The sequence below is a fragment of the Gracilinanus agilis genome, chromosome 4 (genome assembly GCF_016433145.1).
Source record: "Gracilinanus agilis isolate LMUSP501 chromosome 4, AgileGrace, whole genome shotgun sequence".
In the NCBI taxonomy this organism is placed as follows: Eukaryota; Metazoa; Chordata; class Mammalia; order Didelphimorphia; family Didelphidae; genus Gracilinanus; species Gracilinanus agilis.
This window is the reverse complement of record NC_058133.1, coordinates 71,763,200-71,790,160: the sequence shown is the minus strand read 5'-3', so window position 1 is coordinate 71,790,160 and position 26,961 is coordinate 71,763,200. Positions and strand designations below refer to the sequence as shown.

Here is a 26,961-nt window from a genome sequence, read left to right as displayed (position 1 = left end):
GAGGGGAGGGGAGGGGAGGAGAGGAGAGGAGAGGGGAGGGGAGGGGAGGGGAGGGGAGAGTGTATTCCAGACATGGAAATTGCCCACAGAAACATAGAATGACTATCCATTTAGTTTGAGAGGTGTTGGAAAAATGCAAGTCCCAAACAATCCACCCTCATACACTTAATACCATGTGAAATCACTTGACTTCTATTGGCCTCAGTTTCCTCAACTATAAAATAGGAATTCATAATAGTTCTTACTTCCCAGGGCTGTTAGGAAAATCAAATGAGATAAAATGTGGAAAGTGTTTAGTAGAGTGCTTAAAACATAATAGGAACTATATAAATGCTAGCTATTGTTACTATTATCAATTATTAATAGTGTCAGAGGTAATAAGAAAAGAATAATTCTAGAATGCAGTGGTACCTGGCACATCTCACTATAACAGGGGTCGGCAACCTTTTTGGCCATGAGAGCCATAAACGTGAGTGGAAGGAGGAGGGTGGAGGCGGAAGGTGTTGGGCACATCCTGGGGCTCTGCCCAGACTGGTAGGTTGGGAGGTAGAGCCAGATATGGCTCAAGAGCCATACGTTGCTGACTCCTGCACTATAACCTTGTTCTCAATATTTGTACATAGAATTGAGGCCACTTTGCATAAAAAGTGTTTTTGGACAATTTTATAACTAGATTCTCAATTCAATTAAACATTTATTCACAAAGTACTTAGTAGGTGTCAGATACTATACTAAGGATACAAAGTCAGTAATGAACTAGGTCTGTATCCCAAAGAGATAAAGGGGAAAAAAAAAACAAGGAAAAAGAACTTATTTGTACAAAAATAGTATAGCTCTTTTTGTAGGAGCAAAGAATTAGAAATTGAAGAGTTGTCTGTCAGTTGGGGAATAACTGAGCAAATTATGGTATATGATTGCAGCAGAATGCTATTGTATTATAAGAAATGATGGATATCTGGTTCTGGAGCCAATATGGCGGAGTAGAATCAGGGAAGCTCAAAACCACCACGAGATTCCTCTCTAAACATTCTTAAAATAATGCCACAAAATGAATACAGGAGTAAAAGAACCAACAAGGAGACAGTATGAAACAATTTTTATGAAGAGAACAATTTGAAAAGTATGCAGAGAACATCTGAGGCACTGGGGTGGGACAGCAGAAGGTATATAGCAAGGAGTAAAGAGCAAGCCAATAGCAAGCTCCGCCCTACCCTACATCTACTGTTGTAAGTTCTGAACCTGGTCCTAAGTAAATACTGAGACCCTGAGACCCTGCCTGGGCCAAAAGGAGTCCAACCCAAAACATACCCTTTAAAATTCCAAGCAAAGTTATAGTGAGGTCTGGAATCCCAGCCCAAGGAAGCCTGTGCTGTGCAACCTGATCTGTGGGTAGCCAGAACAAGGCCAGAAATCATATCCTAGTTTTGTGGTGAGGATGTAGATCCCAGTTTGGGACAGACCATAGACCAAGAGCTGGATCCCTGGATCCCTGGCAGGAACAATCCTCAGGTTGCTGAATTGAGGGAGCCTAGCTGACCCTTGCTAAGCTCAAGGCAGAACCCAGGGCAGGGCAGTCTGCTGTGCACTGTGTCCCCAACTTGATCAAGCCCAGAGTGAGACCAAAAGCCTACAACCAAGCCTGAGGCTAAAATTTGAGCTACTAGCAGTTTCAGGGAGTTATTAAATCACCAGTGGTAGGTGGTTCTCAGAGTTCCCAGCCCTAAGGTATCATACAATCTTGGAAAAATTGAAACTTGCAGAAACACAGAAATAAAGTTAATGGTAGCATCAAGGAAGAACTGAAGTTTAAGAGAGTATCTTAACCTCTCAGAGAATGGACTCTACCTTTAAAAAGTCTGAGAAAATGAACAAACATGAAAATACCAAAAATCTAACTATAGAGAGTTTTTATGGAGATAAAGAGAAAGGCACAAATACAGAATGGGACAATGAAAGCAAAGCAAACACAAGCAAAATCCAAAAGAAAAATATGAATTGGACTCAGATTCTGAAAGCACTCAAAAAGGATTTCAAAAATCAATTAAGAGAGGCAGAAGAAAATCAGGGAAGAAAAATGAAAGAAGAAATAGGCTAAATTAAAAAGGAGGCAAAAAAAGCTGACAGAAAATCATTCCTTAAAAATTAGAATAGGGCAACTAGAAGCTATTGACTTCATCACACATCAAGAAACAATAAAAGGAAATTAAAAGAATAAAAAAAAAGGAAATATAAAATATCTATTTGAAAAAAAATGACCTGAAAAATAGATCCAGGAGAAATAATTTAAGAATTATTGGACTACCTGAAAACCTGAAAAATAAAAATTTAAAAAAATCTGGATATCATAGCATAAGAAAGTATTAAAGAAAACTGCCCAGATACTCTTGAACAAGAGAGTAAAATAGAAATTAAAAGAATCACAGATCAACTCCAGAAAGAAATTCTCAACTGACAACTCCTAGGAATATAATAGCTAAACTCAAGAGTCCCCTCCCCCCCCCCCCCAGACAAGGAGAAAATACTGCAAGCAAACAGAAAGAAACAATTCAAATACCATGGAGTTATAATCAGCATCACACAGGACTTAGCAGTTTCCACATTAAAGGATTAGAAAACATGGTATATGATATTCTAGAAGGTGAAAGATCTAGGTTTACAACTAAGAGTCATCTATCTAGCAAAACTGAGTATATTTCTTTTAATAACTAAATGAATCAAAAGCGGAAGGGGGTGAATGAAGGAGAGAGGGATTAGGAGATCTCTATTGATAATCAGTTGAAACTTGTGGAAGGCTTAACCCTGGCAGGGCTAAAAGCCCCTCCCCCCCCCACTGTATCTTCTTCCTTCCCTCACTAAAGCACTTAATCCTAACTAATTAAAGTAAATAAATAATCTCCTCCCTCTAGCTCCCCAAAACCTAAAGTGAGTCCTCTGCTTGGTGTTCCCCCTTTTATACCCTGGCTCTAACAGTCTTCAATTGCCCTTACCTTCTTGGGGTTCCAATGAATGCACCCCAATAAAATTCTTAGCCTACAAGTTGCTGAATACAAAATAAATCCACATAAATCATCAGCATTTCTATATATTAACAACAAAGTCCAGCAGCAAGAGTTAGAAAAAGAAAGTCCTTTTAAAATCACTCTAAACAATAAAAAATATCTGGGAATCTACTTGCCAAAGCAAACACAGGAATTATATAAACACAATTATAAAACAGTTTTCACACAAATAAAGTCAGATCTAAACAACTGGAAAAATATTAACTGCTCATGGCTAGACTGAGCTAATATAATAAAAATGACAATCTACCTAAAATAATTTATTTATTAAGTGCTATATCAATCAAACTACCAAATAATTATTTTATAGAACTAGAAAAAAATAACAAAATTCATCTGAAAGAATAAAAGTTCAAGACTATCAAGGGAATGAATAACAAATATGAAGGAAGGAGGCCTAGCACTATCTGATCTCAAATTGGGCTATAAAGCAACAATCATTGGAACAATCTGGTACGGGCTAATGAATAGAATAATAGATCAATGGAGCAAATTATATACACAACATACAGAACTTAATAACCCAGTATTTTATAAATCCAAAACTCAGCTTTTGGAATAAGAATTCACTCTTTAACAAAAATGCTGGGAAAATTGGAAAACAGTATGACAGAACATAGGTACAGATGAATATCTCATTCCCTATGCCACGATAAAGTCAAAATGGATATATAATTTAGATATAGTGATATCATAACTAAATGAGGGGAGCATAGAATAGTTTACCTGGGAGATCTTTGGAGAAGCGAAGAATTTATAACCAAACAAAAGATAGAGTATTGTATGATATAAAATGAACAATTTCAATTATATTAAATTTAAAAGCTTTGGTAGAAATCAAAGTAATCTAACCAAGATTAGAAGGGAAACAAGAAACTGGAAAAAAATTTTATAACAAAATGTCTTTTATTACAAAGGTCTAATTTCTCAAATTTATAAAGAATTCAATCAAATTTATAAGAATACAAGCCATTCTCCAACTGACAAATTGTCAAAGGATATGAACTAGTAATTTTCAAATATGAACAAGTAATTTTCAAATCAGACATCAATAATCATATATAATGTTCTAAATCATTCTTGCTTAGAGAAATGCAAATTAAACAATACTGAGATACCACCTCACACCTATCAAATTGGCCAATATGGCACTAAAGGAAAGTGGTAAATGTTGAAGGGAATGTGGCAAAATTGGCATTGCTGTTCGAGTTGTAAACTGACCATTCTAGAGGGAAATTTGGAACTATATCCAAAGGGTTATAAATTGTGCATACCCTTTGATCTGGTAATGCCACTACTGGGTCTGTGTCTCAAAAAAAAATAATAAAAAAGGGGAAAGTACCTATTTGTACAAAAATACAGCTGCTTTTTTTGTGGTGGCAAAATATTGGAAATTGAGGGGATGTTCATCAATTGGGGAATGGCTGAACAATTGTGGTACATGTTGGTAATGGAATACTATTGTGCAATAAAAAATGATAAGCAAGATGATTTCAGAAATTGCTGAAAAGATCTGTGGGAATTGATGCAATGAAATAAGCAGAACTGGAAGATGTTGTAAACACATAACAGCAAAATTGAACGATAATTATCTGTGAAAACTTGGCTACTCTCGGCAATGTAATGACCTGGGATAATCCTGAAAGGCTTATGATGGGGAATGCTGTCCACCTTCAAAGAACTCTTGGAGTCGTCATTCATATCAGCATGTTTTGGGTTTTATTTTGGGGTTTAGGGTATGTATGACTTTGCTCTTACAATAATGATCGATGTGGAAGTATATTTTTGCATGACAATAAAAAATGGAAAAAAGAGAAAGAAATGATGAGCAGAATGATTTCGGAAAAAATTGGAAATACTTACATGAACTGATGCAAAGTAAGTAGAACCAGAAAAACATTGTATACAGTGACAGTAATATTTCTAAATGAACAACTATGAATGACCTATTTATTAACAGCAATGCAGTGATCCAAGACAATCTCAGAGCCTAATGATGAAAAATGTTATCTCCTTCTCTGAGAAAGAACTCATGGAATCTGAATGCAGACTGAAACATACTATGTTTCATTTTCTTCTTTTTTATTTGAGATCTCTTCTACAAATGGCCAATATGGAAAAATGTCTTACATAATTACACATGTAAAAATCTGTATTAGTTTACCATCTCGGGGAGAGGTAGAAGGGAGTGACAGAGGGAGCGTCAGAAGAAGGAAGAGAACTTTGAACTCAAAACTTTTTTAAAAAGTTGAAATTTTGTATTTATAAATAATAGGGTAAAAATAAAACATTATTTAAAAAACAAACTCAGCAATGAAAAATATCCCTGCCCTCAAAGAATCTGTAGTCTATTAAGGCTTACTTATAGATTATGTACATGATAAATACACCTCACATGGAATTCTACCCTAAAGCAAAGCAAATTCTAGAGGTAAAAGGCTTCCTGCTGTATAATACATTGAATTTTGGCCCTAAAGTCAGGAAGACCTAGTTTCAAAGTCTAGCCTATAATACTGACTAGATATGCAGCCATGAGTAATCCTCAGTTTCCTCTTCTATAAAAATGGGGACAATACCCATAAACTTTACCATTCAGGGTTTTTGTAAGGCTCAAACCAGAAAATTTATGTAAAATACTTTGCAAATTTTAAACCACAATATAAATGTCAGTTGTTATTATTGTTGTTGTAAATTGGGGATTTTTTTATGCTCAGTTAAATATTGAACTGAATTCATGGTTGTACTAAGTACTACATATTTATATGCTGCCTCTCTTCCACCTTACCATCAGTACCCTCAGTAAATACTATCTGGGTTCAGAGTTAGAAGCTCAGCCTCACCATGTATCCTCCAATTATTGCTTTCATTTAAACCCTTACCATAAAAGCAATGGGCATCTATAGTAGATTTAAGGTGGACTTTGATAGAAAACTCACCAAGGTAGATAAATGATAGCAATCAGGTGCTCTGGCTAGTCATGTAGGCTTTCAGCTCTGTGTTCATACTGGAATTTAGGTAAATAAGAGATTCCTGGATTATTTCATTCTGATTCTGCCAATGTCCCCTGGGCTTTGTACATAGCAACTGTCTTACCATTCCAATCAAGTTCTCTTTTGCCAAACCAAAAACCCAGTACACAAGCTAATGCATATTGCCATATCTCATAGTTGGGCAGCTTTATTAGTCTCAAAGCTATATATGTCTACCCCTAGGTGAATTAAGCATATTCCTTCCTTTTCCTATGTAGCCAAAATGCAATTTTCTCCCCAACCTTTAGAGTATCTTCCTAACCAAATAATGCCTGTCTGTCTCTATCTCTGTTTCTCTATGTCTCTGTCTGTCTGTCCATCTCTCTCTCTCTCTCTCTCTCTCCCTCTCCCATTGCCTCTTCATCTGTCTCTGTCTCTCCCTCTTCTCTTACTGCAAAGGATACAATGATCACCTAGGAAATCACTGGGATTTACTCAGGAAGATTTAAATGGTTTTTCATATTTATATGGATTGTGATCTCTAATTGGAAATGGTGCCTTTCTCTCAGAGTAAGCTGTTTATCCCCAGAAAGCATTTGTTCGTGGGTGAGTTATGGCCCAGATTTTAAATCAGCTCTGAGGTTCCTCCTCTTGTGATGGTTTCTATCACCCTGTCTGCTTCCTCATCTTTCCCATTCCCAGAGGCACCCCTCAGGCTTGTTCTGAGCCCTCTTGCCTTTTCTGCCTTCAAATTCTCTCCACAGTCACCTCATCTGTTCCCATGACTTCATCTGCACCAATGTATCTCCCTAAGCTACCCTCCCACCTTCAAGCTCTCTCCTGTGTCTATAGCATCTCTCTCCTAAGTCACCTGGAACCATACTGGGGGCTCATACTTTTTCCTTATGTCCTTTCAATTTCACTGCCCTGACAGCCCCTTTCTTTTCTAACATCCTGAAAGTCAGCATTATCAAATCCTCGACTTTTCCCTTTCTTCTCTTCACTCATATCCAGACTCCTGTTCCATCTTAACCCACTTTCTAGTAAACCTCTGGGCATTCTTTTCTCTTAAGGAATACATCTCTTCTTGCTATCAGACCTCCTTGGCTTGTTGATAAGATTTCTATGGTACAGTAGAAAGAGTCCTTCTAGACTTGGAGTCAGAGGACCTTTGTTGTAGATCTGCCATTATCCTACCAATGTGACTTTGGACCCTCTTTTTCAACTCCTATTTCCTCATTTGTAAAAGAAGAAGAAGTTTTGTCCTAAATGACCTCTAAGCCCCTTCTGGATCTCGATCTATAATCCTACACCAGCATCTTTCCCTATACTATAGTCTCTCATTCCAAATACTCTTGACCAATAACCTTCTTTAATCAAAACCAGCTTTATTCATAACTCATCATCCCCATGGCTTTTAGTTTCTTCACTGTTTGTTTGCTTCTCCCAGACTGCATCCTTACCCGATTGTTCTGTCCTATTTTTATGATTCTTTTCCTGTTCTGGTCTTTTTTTCCCATAAAGACTCCTAGCTCACCTACAAATACTTCTTTTTCAGAAAGAGATGGGAAGGGAAGAAGCAATGACTTGGGGCCAATTTCTTGGACTGACTAAGCACTAACCTTGCATTCCTCTCAACTGCAATATTATATCTATCATTCTATATGGTTTCAGCTTCTTCCCATCTCTAAATTTTAATTTATTCTTTCCTAGTTTTAAGTGTTTCATCATAGTGGGCTGGATTTTTCCCTCTCTCGTGATTGTCTCTCTATTAAAACCTTAATAAAAAAAGAAATTAAAAAAAAAAGACTGCTCATTACTTTGATTTGTAGCAAAGGGAGAATGGAACATTACCGCCAGAGTGTTTCGAGAAACCATATTTACATTTGCATCAGCTCAATTTAGGTGCCTGATTAGGTTTCGTGTTATGATGAAGATGCACTTACCAGTTGAAGGGAAGTGTCATGGTCTAGAGTAACGAGCACAAGGCTGCAAGTCGGGAGACCTGAGCACTATTTCTGCCTACAGCTCTGGGTGGTTCTCTGACCTTGAAGAAAAGTCCACTGGGATTCTCTGGGCCTTTTTTTTTTTTAAATCCATTTGCCCCCAAAGGCTTCTTTTGTGAGATGTCAGTCAGTTCACCATCATTTCATTAGGTTCTGCCACTGGCAGAGTAGCCTGCTAGGAGGTGGGGCAGACAATGGGAATAAAACCATCTGAACCCTTAGAAAATATAAAAATGGGCTATCTTACCAGAAGATAATTCCACATCTCTGAAACCTGCTGAATTCTTGGATTAGAGGATTAGGTAGCTGGAGGAGATTGTGAGAGGTTGGTAGGTGCAAATTTGAAAATTTGCTATAAAATTGGGCCCCCAGATCCCCAAACCACTCAGATAAGTACACTTAACTGAAGAGCCTGTTGATGTTAAGGTGCACTTCCTAACAAAGTCAATTTTATCCCATTCTGGGAAATGGAGACAGTGCACGGGGGACACGTGTCCCTGGAAGACTTTACCATGAGAAGGCCAGCTCCCTTTAGTAAACAGCAACTTTAATGGACAAGAGTGGGAAATGCAGGAAACCTACAGATATTGGCATTCCTCCTGCTCCCCCTGGAAGTTTCTCAGAGCTGTGACAAGGGATAAGTCTGCTCCAGAGAGGGAGCTAACATTCCAAAGACATAGCTTCACCATATATGGAGAGGAGAGCGGATTCTGAGGACTCCAAGGAATTAAAAGGCTCAGTTTTAGCCTGGATGTCCTCACTCAGTGCAGCCCTTAGTGGGCAGTAATACAGATGAAGGGCAGGGACTCAGGATTAGGAATACTGAAGCCCATATACGGATTCAGAGTACAGAATAAAAATCACATTTGTACACACATTGTATATGTAAGTGTAATCATATGTATATATGTGTGTGTTCCTAGGTACACTTACATCTACATAATATACACACATGTATATGCAAATATGTTATATAATTACATAGACAGTTACATATTTGCCTCAGTTTCCTCATCTGTAAAATAAGCTGGAGGAGGAAATGGCAAACCACTCCAGTGTCTTTGCCAAGAAAACCCCAAATAGGGTAACTCAGAGAATCGGACATGACTGTAACAGCTGAACAGCAGCAACAAAATTTATTTGGATGTGATCAATAAAGACTTTGGGTTTTTTGCCTGACTATCCAAATTTTTCCCAATGAAGGTGGGTAACAGGCAGAAAAAGTGAATTTCTTTTCACTGAAAATTTCATAAATAAAATAAATTAGAGGAAAGAAAAGGGAGAGAAAACCAGGAAAAGGACAGAGGAGGAAAGGATAAGAAAAAGGATTTCGTGGAAAATACCTTCAATGCTCAAATAGAGGATTTAAACAGGAATTTTGCTGTAAATTTCTTTCCTTCTATTTTTTAAGCCTTTATTTTTCTGTCTTACAGTTAATACTGAGTATCAGTTCTGAGATAGAAGTGCCATAAGGACTAGGTAATGGGGATTAAGTGACTTGCTCAGGGTCACAGAGCTACACAGCTTGAAAATGTTTGAGGCCAGCTTTGAAACCAGTACCTCCCATTTCCAGACCTGGTTCTCAATCCACTGAACCATCTAGCTGCTCCCAGATAATACACTTTTGGTGTTTCTGAGACCTATCATATGCTGTATGCAAAATATCCTTAGAAGAAATCTATAGGGGAAATAGGTGGCTTAATGGATTGAGGGCCAGGTCTGGAAATAGAAGGTCCTGGGTTCCAATTTGGCCTCAGACATTTCCTAGTTGTTTGACCTTGGGCAAGTCACTTCACACCCATTATCTAGCCCTTGTGGCTCTTCTGCTTTGGAATGGAAACAAAGTTTTGATTATAAGGTTGAAAGTAAGGGTTTAAAGACCTTTACTAGTCTTTGGTAAGTACCAAAGTGCATAGCATAGACATTGGAGAGTATGTATCAGCTGCTACCATACATCTCAGTACAGTTAATAGCTAGAGGCTATCTGAAGGATCTAAAGCTACAGATCCTGAATGGCAATCCGGGGCACCTGGAATTCTGTTTTTTCAAAATCTTGAAACTTCCTGCAATTCACTGTACACCGAGGGAACGCTAGTCTCTCCCTTATATTCAGGCTGCTTTTTGTCTGCACTGTCCAGCTGAATTGCTTCATTTTTTACCCCAATTGCTGTGTGAAATCAGGGCTGGGCATGTTGATTCAAATCTAATTATGCCCTGTGTACATGTTTTTGTGGGGGAAAAGAATCCCATAATGCAATAAATGAAAGGCTCATCGGTCATGAAATAACTAACTCTGACAAGACCTAAAAAACATCACGTCATAAAGCACTTTCTGATGTTTTCCACTCTGTCTCATTTTCTTCTTTATAAGATTTTCCAATACACTTTCTGAGAAAAAAAATGAAAAAACCGAGATAAACTAGGGGCTGAATTCTAAAGTAGTTTAATGTTCCTTTGGGAGTGGTTTCTAGTCTTTGCCAAATAACTAAGCTCCAGAATTGAGCTGAACACCCAAATGGCTATGTAAGGTAGGAGTAGACCTAAGTAGGAGCAAAGACAAAACAAGTAAGTTTTTGCTGGAAGAGTCCTCAGGAAGCTTCAGTGGTTACCCAGAGTTATCCTGGTTTCCTTAGTGATGGAAATTTCAGTTCCCATAATGCTACTGGGGCAGCAGTACATAAATGTTTCTTTTTTTTTCCATCTTCAAAAGGCTTTTCTTTCCACCCCCATATCAGAATGCTGTTGTTCTGTCAGAATGAGAAGGCAGGGTTTCCTAGAAATTTGGTTCACTCTGCAGTGACTGCCCCTCGATGCACAACAGGGTGCTTTGAGAGCTTGTTGCTTTACATGAGCCAAAAGCTGTTACCATCTGCCAGAAGGGTCATGAGTACAGATATGATTATGGACCATGCCCCAAGGCCAGCTCCAAGCCACTGTCTCATCAGCAGGCTACTCCTAGACATGAGAACAGTAAGGAAGGCTGTGTGGGTGGGTCAAGGCAGGAGGAAAAGGAGGACATTCTACTGAAGAGAAGGAGGAGACCAAATGGTGGGGATGGGAGGTCCATTCACATATTCCAGCTCCTGCTTTGCTAATTTTCACATATTCCCGCTCCTGCTTTGCTAATTTACACAGGGAGTTTCTAAAATATTGAGTGTGAGAGGAGAATTGTATGGTATGTCGTCACTTAATTTCAAATTCTGTAAGAGAAGCTCGTAGGAAGAAATTCTTGGATGAATGTGGTGAATCTTTTGGTTAAAGAATGAGTTTTAGAAAACAGAGAATTGCCTAATATTTTATTTTTTTTTAGGATTTGGGAAGGAAAAATAAGAGTTTCATTCATCTAGCTAACTTAAAGGGGGAGGGTTAATTGCTCATACCATTTAGATATCTGCTTGTTCTATTTCAGTTCTTTAAAACAAGATGGCCTAGTTGTCTTTGAAGGGAATTTGGCCTTCAGAATGGACAGAATTTAAATGATGAATCATATGTCTGGACCCCTATCCCCATCCAGTGTAGCCTTTTATAGGAGGAGATAGTAGGAGTAGGTATCTAGGAAGAGAGAGAGGCTAGGTGGCCCAGTGGATAGAGTATAAGACTTGAAGTCAGAAGGATTCATTTTCCTGAGTTCCAATCTGGTCTCAGATACTTACTAGCCTTATGACCCTGGATGAGCCATTAACTCGGTTTGGTTGAGTTCCTCATTTGTTAAAAAGCAAAAAAACAAAATGGAGCTAGAGAAGGAAATGGTAAACTACTCAAGCATCTTTGGTGAGAAAACCCCAAATAGAGTTATGAAGAGTCATTCTGCAACAACTTTGGAACTGGGATGTTGGTATTCACAACATGAGCAAAATTCCATCTCCATGACTGAATTAATTGATCATTAAACCAACAAGTATTTATTAAGCACCTACTATGTGGCAGGCTTTATCAAGCTAGGTTGTGTGCTGAATGAGATTTGGGAACACTAGAAGCAGAGAGAAGCCTTAGAAGAGTATCTTGCCAGACCTGCATATGGACTAGAAACACGAGGATCTTGGCAACCTTGCTTCTCTGTACCTCTGACCTACTTGGATAATAGCCAAACACATATCTAGCTTTCTCTCTTAATGAGGTACGAGAGTAGGCATACTAAGCAGCTGATGAATGGTCCCCTATAGCAAGCATCTGGCCACCATTTTAAATTTTTTGCTTTGAAATCATCCTATGCTAAATACTTTTATCCTATGCTTTCATTAGCCCCTGTGTTAATTAAAACAACTCAGTGTGGACATTTAAAAGTAATAAAAAAAATCATCCCAAGAAATCCCAAGATGAGGTAGGAAGGGGGATGAGGTGAAGAAGTGAGAGGGAAGAGAGAGACAGAGAGACAGAGAGACAAAGAGACAGAGAGAGACAGAGAGAGACAGACAGACAGACAGACAGACAGACAGAGACAGAGAGACAGACAGAGACAGAGAGACAGACAGAGACAGAGAGACAGAGAAAGAGAGATGGGGGAGGGAGACAGAGAGAGAGACAGAGAGGGAGGGAAGGAGAGAGTGAGTTTCATGGGAAGATCTTTGAATTTTGCATGCATCCTGAGGTGTCCTCCTGAATGATGCTATGCCACTTTTAGTCAGAACTTGGGTGTGGAGAAACCTTAGTCTAGTTATCCTGGGAACATGTGCCTGGTTTACCACAGTTCAAAAGAAAAGCCAGGCAAGTCTCATATTTGACCTTCAGCTCTGATGTTCTAAGAGATCAGTGGTAGAGGAGGAAACTGTTCACTGCCAGAAAGAGCAACTTTATTGGGGGGGAGGACAGGTGCCCTTCTGTCCCCTGCAGAGCTCGGCTGGGTCTCTGAAAACAGGAGGTTGGGATGCCCTTCTTCTTATTTGCATGTCTAAGTGATTACTACTCATAAAAAATTTCAACCCATTAGTTAAAACCTGGCCCCTGCATTTGACTCTGACCTCCTGCTGCATCCTGGGCTACACGCTGACTCCATGCTGACTCGATGCCGCATGATTTGTCTTCAGTTTATAAGCAGCACGACCTATAAATAGAAACTCTTTTGCCAAGTTCCCCAGGAGACATCAGCAGGTTTTTTTTTTTCCTTTCTTTTTTGGTGTGTATGTATTTTTTTTTAAACAAAGCAAAACACAACAAAAATACGGTGTGCATATTCTCCCTGCCTTTCGTCCTTCTGGCTTTCACCTCTAGTTTATTCTGAAGGTATTCAGGACCACAGCTAGGCTAGATTTTGCAATCTGAGCTTCGGGTAATGGAGGAGCTAACCCATGCCAAGTAGTCATTGATGCTGAGTTCTTAATCGGAAAAGGCATTTCTCACCTGTAAATCCTGTACCTGGTGGTGAAACCTTGACGGTATCGTTCCATGAAGTCAGCATACTCCTGTGCACGGTGAAATGGGCCACGGTCAGTAAGCAACCAATCCAAAGGGGGCTGACCAGCCAAAGAGGCATGTTGCTCAGGGGCAACAACAGCAACGGCAATGGCAGTGGTGGCAAAGACCCAGCTGGGAAGGCATAGTGCCAGCAGCGTCGCCCATGGGATCGCCAGCCGAAGCGCTTTAAACCGAACGCCGCACTGCCACCTCATGCTTCTCCTGGGCGGTTGGCTTCTTCATTCTCTCGCCACACTCTCCCCGTCAACACTGCTCCTTCAGGGCCCCTGGAACTAGAAGGATCCAGAGAGGTGATGTCAACACAGCGACCCTTCTTTCAGTCTGTATGGCAATCACCACCTTTGCCACCACCCTTTGGTACTCAAGTGGAACCCTGAAATGGGTTGAGCCAGCTTCAGGAGCCCCTATCTTGACTCATTATCATTTAAAAAATATTAATTTTCATTATGAATTATGTTTCTAGAGATTTTCCATATGGGGAAATTGAGGCACAAAAATATTGACTCCACATTAGTTATGTGAATAACTCTATCTTCCCATGAGTCAAATATTAGGAAGACCTTGGCTTAAGCCTTCATGGTGACTAATATATATTAATTACTTACCAAATAAATACCTTAGGATTTAACCAATTTACCAAGGATGAGAATTTCAGATGTCCTGGGCATGCTCTAGTTTCTAAATAAATCTCACGGTCCATATAATAAGGTCTGAGATACTAATACCTCGGATAATGTCATGGAAGCAATAAACATGAGTAGGGGCAGATTCAGTGGAAGACATAAGGATCTGGCATTCTATGGTCCACGGGGTCACAGAAAGTCAGACATGACTAAAAACTGAACAACAAGAAGAAACATCAAAACAACATCAAAAGGTGGGATAGGCAATCAAGTCACTGGGGACTGAGAAAGCTGGCCTCAACATATGAACTTTCACCATTGGCCAATCATGTTTTTTTTATTTTTTATTTTTTAATTTTAATTTAAATTTTAATTTTTTAATGCAAACTTTCAGAATAATTGCCATATTAAGATGTTACCTTAGCTTGAATTGGTTTATTAGATGATTTCCTACTAATAAATGGCTGGAATTCTCTGAGGAATGAGAATTACCAAAAAAAATTATTTTCATTGACTTACTGGACTGTATGGAATTTGGCCAGTCATGTATTGAGTATGATGGAAAACTAAATAATCAGAACAAGAGGAAGGTGTCGAGTATATTGGCTTGATTAGACATGGAAGATTATGGGAAAAATTTAGGTGCTTCCTCCTTCCTCCATAAAGCCTTACTGATACCGTAAATTGTTAGTGCTGTCTCCCCTTACTCTTTGCCCTCTATTTTGTTTGTATTATATACATCCATATACTTGTAGTATCCCAACAATTAAAAGTAGGCTTCTTGAGGATACAAATTTCATTCCTCTCCAGACTACATTTTAGACTTTCTCCAATGTCCCAGCACCCTCTTCACCTTAAAAGTTCACTCAAGTCCAGAAATTCATACCTTATAAGTACTCTGACACCCCTCTTTCTGATGGAGTGACTCCTTCAAGAATTCCTATTTAAGAAGGATACTTGGCAAGCCATATCTTCATTTTTCTTCAAATTATACTCAACTTTCTCTACCATTCCTTCCAACTCCCAGGGTAGGGATACCTACACCATTTTCAGTTTCCCTTTATGTCTTACCTTCCCCCATTAGAACATAAGGTCTACCTAAGGATAGAGATTTTTCTTTCTTACTGTTGGCATTTGTATTCTCTATGTTTAATATAGCACTTGGGGTATCTTACTGGCTTAATAAATGCTTTTTGACTGAAGAGTTCCTCAATTAACACCAGTTCTTAGCAAACAGTAATTGCTTAATAAATGTTTGTTGACCATTTCCTATTGGTCATTGTGTTCCCAGTACCTGGCAAAATGCTTAGCATACAGTAGTCACTGAATAAATACTTTTTGAATTGGATTAGATTGGAATGGATTGAACTGAACTGGATTGAAAGGTTGAGAAGGTAGAGGATTTCATTGGTAAAAGAGTATGCCAACATTGATAAAATCAGAAATCCACCAAAAGGATCTATATGTCAGGGACTTTGGGAGGAATTAGAAGATACAAATAAAAGTGTTTAAATGAAGTTTTTTTAAAAAGAAGCAGATTGTATAATATTTAACATAATCATAATTTTTTGTTATTGCAATACTTCTTCAACAACACACTGAATGGAGGAAGAACATTTTTAGAATCAAATAGTTTTGATTGTTGAGCTAGATTTGCTGGGCACAGCAAGAATGGCAGCATTTAGTGCTGACTGCCCCTCAGAAAAGGGAAAAAAGAAAAACCTGGCCTTGGAATAATATATTTTCCACTTCATCAGTTTTTCTCTAGAGCTGAAGACAGTTTGACTAAAAATCTCTTCATAAGATAGATAAGTTTCAAATCTGTTTTAAAAGTTTCTCCAAAAACCTATCACTAGATGAAAAGGTCCATTTGTACAAAAAATGTTTATAGTGACATTATTTGGGATAATAAAAAGCTAGAAACAAACCATGTGCCCAACAACTGGGCAATGGCTAGACATATCATAGTGAAGGAATAGAATGGAGGCAGTATATCCCAGTATTACCGCAACAAAACATGAAAAGGAAGAATTTCCATGACTATGGGAAGACCTATAGGAATTGAGACCAAGTGAAGAAAGCAGAGCCAAAACAACAAAATGCAAGATGGCTTCAAGCATATAAATACTTGAAAATATATGCAAAAAATGTATATATGTTTAATTATATATAGAAACATTAGAAACATACATGCATATGTAAAGTCCATGTATGAATGTACCTATGTGTATCATGCATATTTTATATAAAAGTAGATATGTAGAACATATATACATGTGTGTAAATGTGTATAAACACTACGTACATTGGCAGATGCTAAATTTAATTAAATTCAACTAAAATAAATTGAACAGATGAGAAGGTAACATACACACATATATGCATATATACACAATATATGTAAAATAAATGTGTAAAGCTACACAATTTTGGTTAAATATTATTATCAGTGTTGGTGCCATACAATTATGGAAAGTTATGTTGAGTGGGTGACCCATTGTTCCCGGACCTGCTTGTCAAACCTGATTTTTTCAAGGAGGTATCATTCAGTCTGAAGCTCAGTATACTCTGATATTTGTCACACAGTTAAGTCACATATCCCTACCTGTGACGTTTGTACCTGAAAATTGTCACCCCCTGGCACCTGGTCCAACCATTTTGACTGGCATGGACCCATCCAAATCGTCTCATAAAAAGCCAGCCCACCTTGAAACCATTTGTCGATCCCACGTGAGTACCCTGTCAACGTGTTGCTACTTTGGTGTACTTTACTAAATTCCTTTTAATTCACTAACTTTTGAGTTTTGCCTCATTCATAATGGTAAAAGCCCAAACAAAGAATTTTCCTTTCAATCCTGTCCATGTTAAAGGGCACATCCTTTCTGTCTGTTAATAGCCACAAACCTACCAGGTTTGGGGAAATGTACTTTGCAAAGGTTGGGAGGGGGTTGTTGGTTGGGAAGTATAACTCATGTAGAAAAAAAAAATGTTCAAATAAGCCTTTTTCCCTCCCAACCTCTCCCAACCCACGAAGCAATTGCAAAAACTTAATTCTTTTCTTTTCTAAAAAGAGTAAATTTGGGGGTTGAAGGGCATAGAACTTGGGTTTTATGTGGCTGCTCATATCCACTTGTTCTCAGCAAGTATTCATGCTGTTTGTTCCTCTTGTGAACCTTTTACTTTCTGAGGCTGAAGAAATTATGTGTAAATGTTAATCTCTTTATGATATATGCATACTGTTAACAAACAGAGCAGAATAATTAGCACAATCAGGGATTGGGTCTTTCTTTGCATTTTGAGTCTCCAAACTGAGGGTTTCATTAAATGAACTTTTTATGTGCTTAGGTAGTTAGCATGTGAAAAGGTTGGCTGACCTTGGTTTCTTGATTTGAAATGCTAAACATGAGAAATTCAAACTCACCTGAGGAAATCCAAAGAATTTCAATTACTAATGGCAACTAATGACCTTAATCAAGGCTGCATCTCTTTACTGTAACAAATAAGCAATTAACTTGGTAAAAGAAGGGTAAATAAAATCATAATTAATGAATTTGTCTGAGAGATGAATTTGTCAGTGGCATTTGATCTTCACTGATGATATATGTGATATTGTCTTACTGCCCCGACTTTGCTAATGCAGGTACCCAGGTGCAGAAATAGTCATCTGTAGGCATTCAAGAAGTCAGTGCCTGGATCATACATATTAGAGCTACAAAGGCAACTGTCCTGAAGGTGATTTATCAAAGTGGTCGATTTTTTTTAGGCCAGTTAGCTTCCAGCTCCACTTAGCTTCCATTTTTTGCTTAGATTAGAATTAGGATGAAGGAATAAATGAAAGAATGAAAACACATTTTCATAGCTTTCTCTGCCCTAAATGCAATGCTAAACACTAGAAATATAAACAAAAAAGCAAAGACAGTCCTTGCCCTCAAAGAGTTTACATTCTAATGAGAGAGACCATACCCATCAGGAAGAGGCAGCCAGGGATAATCAGTTTAGTTCATTAAGTTATTTATAAGGATGACAAATAGGGTAACAAGGGAATAGACTATCACTAGGCAAAAAATCACTTAACACTTAAGAAACCTGGGTAATTGAACTTCAGGTCCAGAAAAGCAACAACTGCTGTCAATAGACCAAGAAGGGCAGCAGTCTTTCTCCCATGGAGACATTATAGGCAATCAATACATAAAATCTAGGAAGAAAAGGGCTTTGTGGTTATTATAGGGTTGACTCTATAAACTTCTCTTACAGTGAGCCATGTGGGACCTCTAAAGCGGTAAAGAGACATCTATGAGAGTCTGGTGTTTCTGGGTGGTTTTCCCTGAGTATTAGTGTTTATGTTCCTTTTTATTTTGCACATGTCTGGGAACTCTTGTAGGTTGAGCATGATGTTGAGCTGCCAATGTCTTGGGGGGGAAAAAAGGTTTCTGCCAATGATAAATCAGAGTCATATGGTGAGCAATGGTTAACAGGCTTGACAGCTTGAATTGTTCTCATCCTACTCTGCTGTATGGACCTGAATCAGAAGTCACAGGAACCTAGGATGATGAAAAGTGAGGCAAGGAAAGGGTAGAAGGAGGAGAGAGGTGAGGAATGGAGAGAAAGAAAGAGAGATGAAAAGGAAAGTAAGAATGAATGTTGACCTGTTTTGGAAATTTTAGAGATCATAGTGATAGGAGAAAAGGGAAAGATTAACTGTTACTCAGAAGGATGTATCATAGAAGATTGGTTTACTCATTCTCAGGAAGAAGAAGAAAAACTCACATACCCAAGAAGCTGGCCAGTATACTTTTCTGGGAAATGCTTAAAAGCTATTGAGATTGGGGGTAGTGAAGGTACAAAGGAGGAATTTTCTATGCACCAAGCTACTCACTGAGGAGATAAAGAGAAGTAAAAGCAGAATACTAGCCTTCAAAGAGCTTACATTCTGATGGAGAACTCAACATTGAAATAACTTTGTAGATGCTTGATACATGCCTAGAAGATGGAAGATATTCTCATAGGAAGGCACAAACCATGGATGGGGCCTCAAAAGATCTCTGGCAGTGGGTAGGATTTGAGCTGAGTCTTGGACGGAAATCAGAGACGCCAGTAGGCAGAGATAAGAGAGACTACAGTGGGCATAGGGGGACTGCCTTTAAAAAAAGTACAGAGTTGGAAGGAATGTTTTCCTTTAGGAAGAAAAAGACCACCATCACTCTATGAGGATGGTGTTTCTAAGTGGTTTTCCCTAAGTATTAGTGATTATGGTCCTTTTTATTTTTTATTTTTATTTTGCATATGCCTGGGAACTCTTATAGGTTGTGCATGATGTTTAGCAGCCAATGTCTTGGGCACAAAAAAATTCTGGAGCACATGGAGGGAAGCAACATGTAAAAAAAGACTGGAAAGGTAGGAAGGGGCTAAGTTATAATCATTTTTCAGTGCCAACATGAGGATTTGATATTTGATCTCTTAGAGGTGAAAAGGAGCCACTCTAGTTTATTGACAAATGTGTTCATGCATGTGTGTGTATGTGAGTGTGTGTAGTGGTAATGGGGACATATTAGCACCATTATTAGCAAGCAGGGTAAAGAATAATGCATTTGGAAGAAGGAAGATAGGGAGGGGGCTCTTGATGGAAGCAACTTGGCAGAGTAATGGTAGTTATTCTTGGTCTACATCATTACTGTGATTCGCTGTAACATTCCTTGGCTAGAGAACATTTCTACAGCAGGCAGATTAAGAAGTAGATAAAGTGTTGGGCATGGAATTTAGAAGACTTGAGTTCAAATCTGTCCCCAAACACTTAACTATGACTCTAGATAAGTCATTTAATCCATCCACCTCAGTTTCCTCAACAGTAAAGCAAGCACAAAAATAGCATCTACCGCCCAGTGTTGTTGTGATGATGAAATGAGATATTTATAAAGTACTTAACTCAGTGTCTGATTCATGAAAAATGCTTAATAAATGTTTCTTCTCTCCCTGTTCTTCCCTTTATCCTTTGTATATAGCTCTGTTCTACTGACTGTGATTATGGAAGCACCACAAGTCATTAAGAGTCCTCAGAGGCAAGCACCATGGAAATAAAAAGAACAACCTTTTTCATTATCTTCATCATCATCATCATCATCACCACTACCACAATTATTTATCCAATACCTTAAGGTTTTTCAAAGTCCTTTAGATAGACAAATGTGTATAACTCCTCTCTATCCAAGGTGGCCTACTGATCAATGAGTAGATGGATATCAACCAGCAGGGTAACTAGATTGTGATTTGTCTTCCTTGATTCCTATTGAAGCTTTCCCTCCTCCCTGATGTCATCTTTAACTTAACAGTTCTGGCCTTCAAAAAATCATCAGGATTTAAGGGATATCGAGGGTAACGTTAATAATATTTGGGTGATGTGAAGAAGACTGACTTTCACTAACTAGCAGTGTGATCCTGAGCAAGTCATAATGCTTTTAAACCTCTATTTCTATCATTCTAAAAACGAGAGGATCGGGTGAAAGAATCTCTAAGGTACCTTATAGCTCAATAATGTTTTGAAAGACAATCAAATTCAGTGGTGGAATACTAGAGTTGATAGTAAGATACTTAGCTTTGAAACTTGGCACATAAGTGACTCTGAACAAGTCATTTAACCTGGGCCTCGGCTTATTCATCAGAAAAAGGAAGTAGTTGAATTAGATGAACTTGAAAGTCTAAGATAGTTTTAATATCTCAAGAAGCTATGAACATAATTCAGAGCTTGGGTGGAGACAGGGATAGCATGTGTAAGGGAGAGAGGCAATAAAGTCTTTTAAAGGTAGCTGCTTGGGTGGAGACAGGGATAGTATGTGTAAGGGAGAGAGGCAATAAAGTCTTTTAAAGGTAGCTTTTGTGGTCTAAGACCACACTTATATTCTGCCTTGCACTATATTGGTTTTTTTTCCCCCCTTAACTTAAAACTCTATTCTATAACCTCTTTGAGGGCAAGGAATATATCCTACTTATCTTTAAAGACCTCAAAGTGCTAAGGACAGTTCTTTATAGACAACAAACTTACTATCTATCAATTGAATGAATGAATGAATGAAGGGTGACAGAAAGGAGTCACAACCCAAAATTCATATATGCTGAAGCAGTGACATTTAATAAAATGATTAGGCAGTGACATTAAATAAGTTCTTAAGCCATGTTTTGAGTGATTAATAGGCCAGCTTTATTGAGGAGGTGTTTCCTTAATTAAATTGGAGCGGGATGGTAGTAGACGACCCAGGGCAGTGCTGTTCAATCTTGCCATCAAAAGACGTTTTCATGGGAAAGCCTTGTTTTCATTAAGGATGGAGCATTAAAGCAGGAGGATGGGTGGAGGTTGATGGCTGGGAGGGAAGAAGAATGAAATAGGAATATGGAAGGGTATGGCATTTTGTTATGTAGTGTGTGTGTGTGTGTGTGTGTGTGTGTGTGTGTGTGTGTGTAGTATTCACAACCTCTTTCATTTCACTGATTTGCATTATCTTCTACATCCTCTCTGGCTGCTATTGTCAGCCTCAGTTCAGAATGATTGTAATGTTCATTTTCTCTCCATTCATTTTCCCTGGGTTTCACAGCATCTAACTTCTTCAGTGGCCCATTACTGTCACATTGAGGCAAGGGGACATCTGACTCTTCTGGAAGGTTGGAGCCAAACCCCAAATCACCAACAAAGAGCCAGATCATGGCACTTTAAGGGACCTTTTGAGTAATTCTCCCATTGCCAAAAATGGATGTCTTAAAATAGAATAGGTCCGTGGGTGTCTATACTATTACAACCACCACCACCACCACTACTACTACTACACCACCACTACCACTACTATTACTACTAATGCTGACATAAATTCGCAAAGCCCTTGACATACATTATCTCATCTGAGCTTCACAACTTGTATGATAAGTGCACATGTATAGTTCTCATTTTAAAAATGAAAAAAAAATTTAAGTGAAGGAATATAAACACTTAATAGATGTTTAACATGGTACAGAAAGCAAAGTGACTATGACACAGTCTCTCTGTCATCAATAGACTCATAATTTTTCTGAAATGTTAAGATTAATAGATATGAAATGATCTAAGAACATAATGTTATATAAATAGACCTGATACATAGGTTTATAGAGCAAAATTATATGGCATTGACTTTAAGTGACTAAACCTTCCTCCAGAGCCTCTTCTTCTAATTGGCTAGGGGACAGGTTAAACAAAGAGGACCGGATCTGGGGTCAGAGGACTTGGGTTCAAATCTCTACTCTCCTTTTTACAACATCTGTGTGATCTTGTTTGTTGTTTTACTGTTTGAGTGACCTCATCTAAAGCATTCAAACTAGATGATCTCTCTAAAGTCCCTTTGAAAATTAAATTGTATCATACTATCCTATGAGTTTTTCATTTATATCTAACCTTAAATTTTCTTGTTGGCAATTTAAGTTCATTTTCTTTTGTTTCACCACCAGTAGAGAAGAACAGAACAGAACAGAGCTGGCTCCTAGAACAAGAGACTTATTTATTAACATGTGTTCCACATTGAAGTCTTTCAGGACTTAGACTCAATGTCTCTCTTGGCTTGAGAGAAAATGACAAGGAAAAACACTGAGCCATCTAGCTGTCCTCCTCTATATCTTTTCATGGGCTATACCAGTGATTCCCAAAGTGGGCGCCACCACCTCCTGGTGGGTGCTGCAGCTTTCCAGGGAAGCGGTGATGGCCACAGGTGCATTTATCTTTTCTATTAATTGATATTAACATTTTTTAAAAATTAATTTCCAGGGGCACTAAGTAATATTTTTTTCTGGAAAGGGGGTGGTAGGCCAAAAAAGTTTGGGAACCACTAGGCTATACCCTCTACCAGTGAGGGGCAAACTATGGCCCGAGGGCCAGATGCAGCCCCCTGAAATGTTCTATCTGGCCCCGAGACATCATTCCTAATCTGACGAATACAATGAGTAGGATATAATACAATGAAATTCGAAAGAGTTGCCTTAGAAACGGACTGACAGATGAGCATTTTCTTTCCTTTGGCCCCCTCTTTAAAAAGTTTGCCCATCACTGCCCTGTACCTATAGATTTTCCTGCCCTATCTCCATGTCTTAGAGTCCTTTGTTTCATTCAAAGTTGAGCTCAAATGCCATCTACAAGAAGCCTTTCCTAATTTTCTCAGTTGTTAATGTGTCTCCTCCTTTGCAATTTGGTTTCACCCAAGGAAAACCATCTATATGACCTCAAAAATGTAATTGGAAAGAACAACAAAAAATCTAAATGCCATTTAACTGCAACAAGCAAGCATAGACACAGAGAATAGATGACAATATGCATATCCCTGCTTCTGTAAATTGGGGATGAAAGGATAGGAAACATTTCACCAACAATCTCACAGGCCAGCTCCTCAGTTGGCTAATAGATTGGTTAATTCTGCTGAACTGTTTTTTTCTTTCTTTTAATTTTTTTTTGTTACAAGGAATGCTTGCTAGGGAGGGGGGAGAGTAAACATCTTATATATTTGGAAATTGAGGTGAAATGGAAAAAAATTAATTTTTAAAAAGAAATTGATATAACAAAGACTAAATTAATTCTTCAATGAAAACACACATGGTTAAAAACTTCCCTTTCAGTCTGTGCTTCTAAATTAACCTTCCTCAAATACCATTCTCATTACATCAAATCTCTTACTCAAGAAGTCATGTCTTATCAGAATATATGTTAACTCCTCCAAAGTGGATCCCAAATCTCTATATATCTATAACTCTTTCACCTCATCTATTGCACCTTCCAAAAATAAAAGAACTTCAGTTCCAAGAGGGAAAATCATAGAGATCACCTATTTCAAGACCCTTCATATTCCCAGTATAGAAATGAGGCCTTAGGTAGAATAACTTGTCCAAGGTAACATAGCTAGATAATGAAAAAAACAGGATTAGAACCCAAATCTCCTGGCAAGGGTCTCTTTCTATTACATTAAGCATGTCTCTAATATGGTCCCTCTGCCACCAGACTGTCTCCTTACTATCCCCTATAAACAATTTGGCTCACTGCTGCCATTGCACCTTCTTTCAGGATGCCTGTCCCTTAACTTTGTCATCCTTGTTGGTCACTTTCTTTATGACAGCTCATGCATTCCCTTCCTTTCAAGAAGCCTTTCCTAGATAGCCTCACCCTTTGTAGATCACTATTTAGTTTGCATTCCATCTGCACCAGAGTATACATTGTCCTAGGTTATCTTTTGCTTGCTATGTCCTCTACTTTTTTTTTTAAAATAGATATGGATATCTTGTTTCCTTACAAGATTGCAAGCAAACAAAAGATGGAGATTATATCTGCCATTTCACCATTTACATACTAGGTGCTTAATAAATAGTAAATGCCATAAAACTAGTAGCAGATTAAGATATATCATGGTAAGGGGGCAGCTGGGTAGCTCAGTGGATTGAGAGCCAGGCCTAGAGACAGGAGGTCCTAGGTTCAAATCCTGTCTCAGACACTTCCAAGCTGTGTGACCCTGGGCAAGTCAATGACCCCCATTGCCTGCCCTTACCAATCTTCCACCTATAAGTCAATACACAGAAGTAAAGGGTTTAAAATTAAAAAAAAAAAGATATATCATGGTAGTGCTGAAAAGGTGGTGTTGATGGTATATTCAATACAATTCAATTCAACAAGTATTTTTTATTATTTATTTACAATATTTTGTCAGTTGCATGCAGGAACAATTTTTGACAATTGTCTTCTGATGTTTTAGGATCCAGATTTTCACTTTTCTCCCCCTCTTTCAGCTCTCTGAGGTGGTAAATAGTCTGATATGAGTAATACCAGTGTCTTCATGCAATAAATTTTTCCATATTGTTCATGACATAATAGAAAACATATCACACATATGATAAAAAAACTTTTTAAGGAAATAAAATGCAAGATGGCATGTTTTGATCTGCAATCAGACTCCAACTTTCTTCTTTGGCTGTAGATAGCATTTTTTATCATGAATGTCTTAAATGAACATTTCTTAAATATATACTACCATAATGACATTTTCCTATGTATAAGACCCTAACTAGCTTTTAGAGATACACAGAAAAAAAATGAAGAGATTCCTATCTTCAAAGATGCTCACATTTTACTTGGGGGAAAATAACATGTTACACGAATAAGTACATTATCATCTCTCTCTCTATCTCTCTCTCTTTCTCTCTCTTTCTCTCTCCCTCTCTGCATTTGTGTGTATTTTCCTGCCTTTGTCTTTGTCTCTCTCTTTTTTTGAGGGTATGTGGTTTGTTATTTTTATTAATTAATTAATTTATTTATTATATTAAAATTCCTAAGTACTTCCACCCTTCCACTTCTTCACACACTAGCGAAGGCATCATTTAACAAAAAGGCACATGTATATATAAAACTGTATCATTTGTTTCTATTTGTCAGTTCTTTCTGTGGAGACAGATATAAACATCTCATGCTTCAAACAATATTTTCATTGCTATACATAATGTTCTCTTAGTTCTACTGATTTTGCTCTTTATTTTGAATGGGTCTTTCCATGTTTTTTTTTAAATTAACCTGCTCATCATTTCTTATGGTGCAGTAATATCCCATCACAATCATATGCCACAAGTTGCTTGACTATTCCCCAATTGATGGACATCCTCTCAATTTTCAGTTCTTTGCCATCACAAACAGAGCTGCTATAAATATTTCAGAACATACAGGCTCTTTTCCTTTTATCCTGATCACCTTAGGAAATAAACCTAATAGTGGTACCGGTGTGCCAAAAGTTACACATGGTTAATTCCAGATTGCTCTTCAATTCATAGTTCTACCAAAAATCTACCATTTTCCACATCCCCTCAAACATTTGTCATTTTTCCCTTTTATAATTTTAACCAATCTGATAGGTTAAAATGATATCTCAGAGTTGTTTTTTTATTTTTTCTTTGATGTGAAAACAATAAATTGTTGAGGTGGATTGTAGACAGTTTCTCAGACAAAGATCTCTAATCTAAAATATATAGAGAAGTTTGTCAAATTTAAAAGAATATGAGTCATCCCCCAATTGATAAACGATCAAAGATATCAACAGCAGTTTTTGGATGAAGAAATCAAAGCTACATATAACTATATGCAAAAATGCTCTAGATCAGTGATGGGCAAAGTACTGCCCTCTAGCCAGATGCAGCCCCCTGAAATGTTCTATCAGGTGGCAGGACATTATTCCTAATCTGACAAATACAATGAATGGGATACAATACAATGAAACTTCGAAAGAGTTGCCTTAGAAACAGACTGACAGATGAGCATTTCTTTTCCTTTGCCCCCCTCTTTAAAAAATTTTCCCATCACTGCTCTAGATCATTAATGACTAGAGAAATGCAATTATTCTTTTTCAAGAGGCAACTATCTCTGTGATCATCAGTGGGAACTCATGAGCATTAAGAGTACAAGTTCACAAAGTACCTTGAATCTAGAATAATTGTCCACCAGAACAATGTGAGAGAGGACAAGTAGCCCCCGGAGCACTACAGAGATAATCTAAAACATAGCAAGCTATAAAGCCTGTTCTCTCATGTCCATAATGTTCCCACTCACACTGATAGACATTGAAATAGAATGACAGACATGGAATTAAAATAAGAAAGAACTGAGAAAATAGTTAGGTAGCACAATAGATAGAGCACCAGGGTTAAAATCTGGCTTCAGATCCTTCCTAGCTATGTGACTGATCAAGTCACTTAATTTCAATTGCCTAACCCTTGCTGCTCTTTTGAGAAGAAAAGAAAGGAAGGAAGGAAGGAAAAAAGGAAGAAAGGAATGAAGAAAGAAAGAAAGAAAGAAAGAAAGAAAGAAAGAAAGAAAGAAAGAAAGAAAGAAAGAAAGAAAGAAAGGAAGGAAGGAAGG

At 37.9% G+C, this 26,961-nt stretch overlaps 1 protein-coding gene across 1 annotated transcript in view; it reads right to left on the bottom strand.

Moving 5' to 3' along the window:
- Positions 1-13,640, bottom strand: part of BRINP2 (BMP/retinoic acid inducible neural specific 2) — an 89,162-nt gene extending 75,522 nt beyond the window's left edge. Inside the window, exon 1 of the mRNA XM_044671976.1 lies at positions 13,372-13,640. Coding sequence (XP_044527911.1) covers positions 13,372-13,640 — 269 coding nt within the window. The remainder of the gene's footprint in view (positions 1-13,371) is intronic.
- Between the last annotated feature and the right edge of the window lie 13,321 nt (positions 13,641-26,961).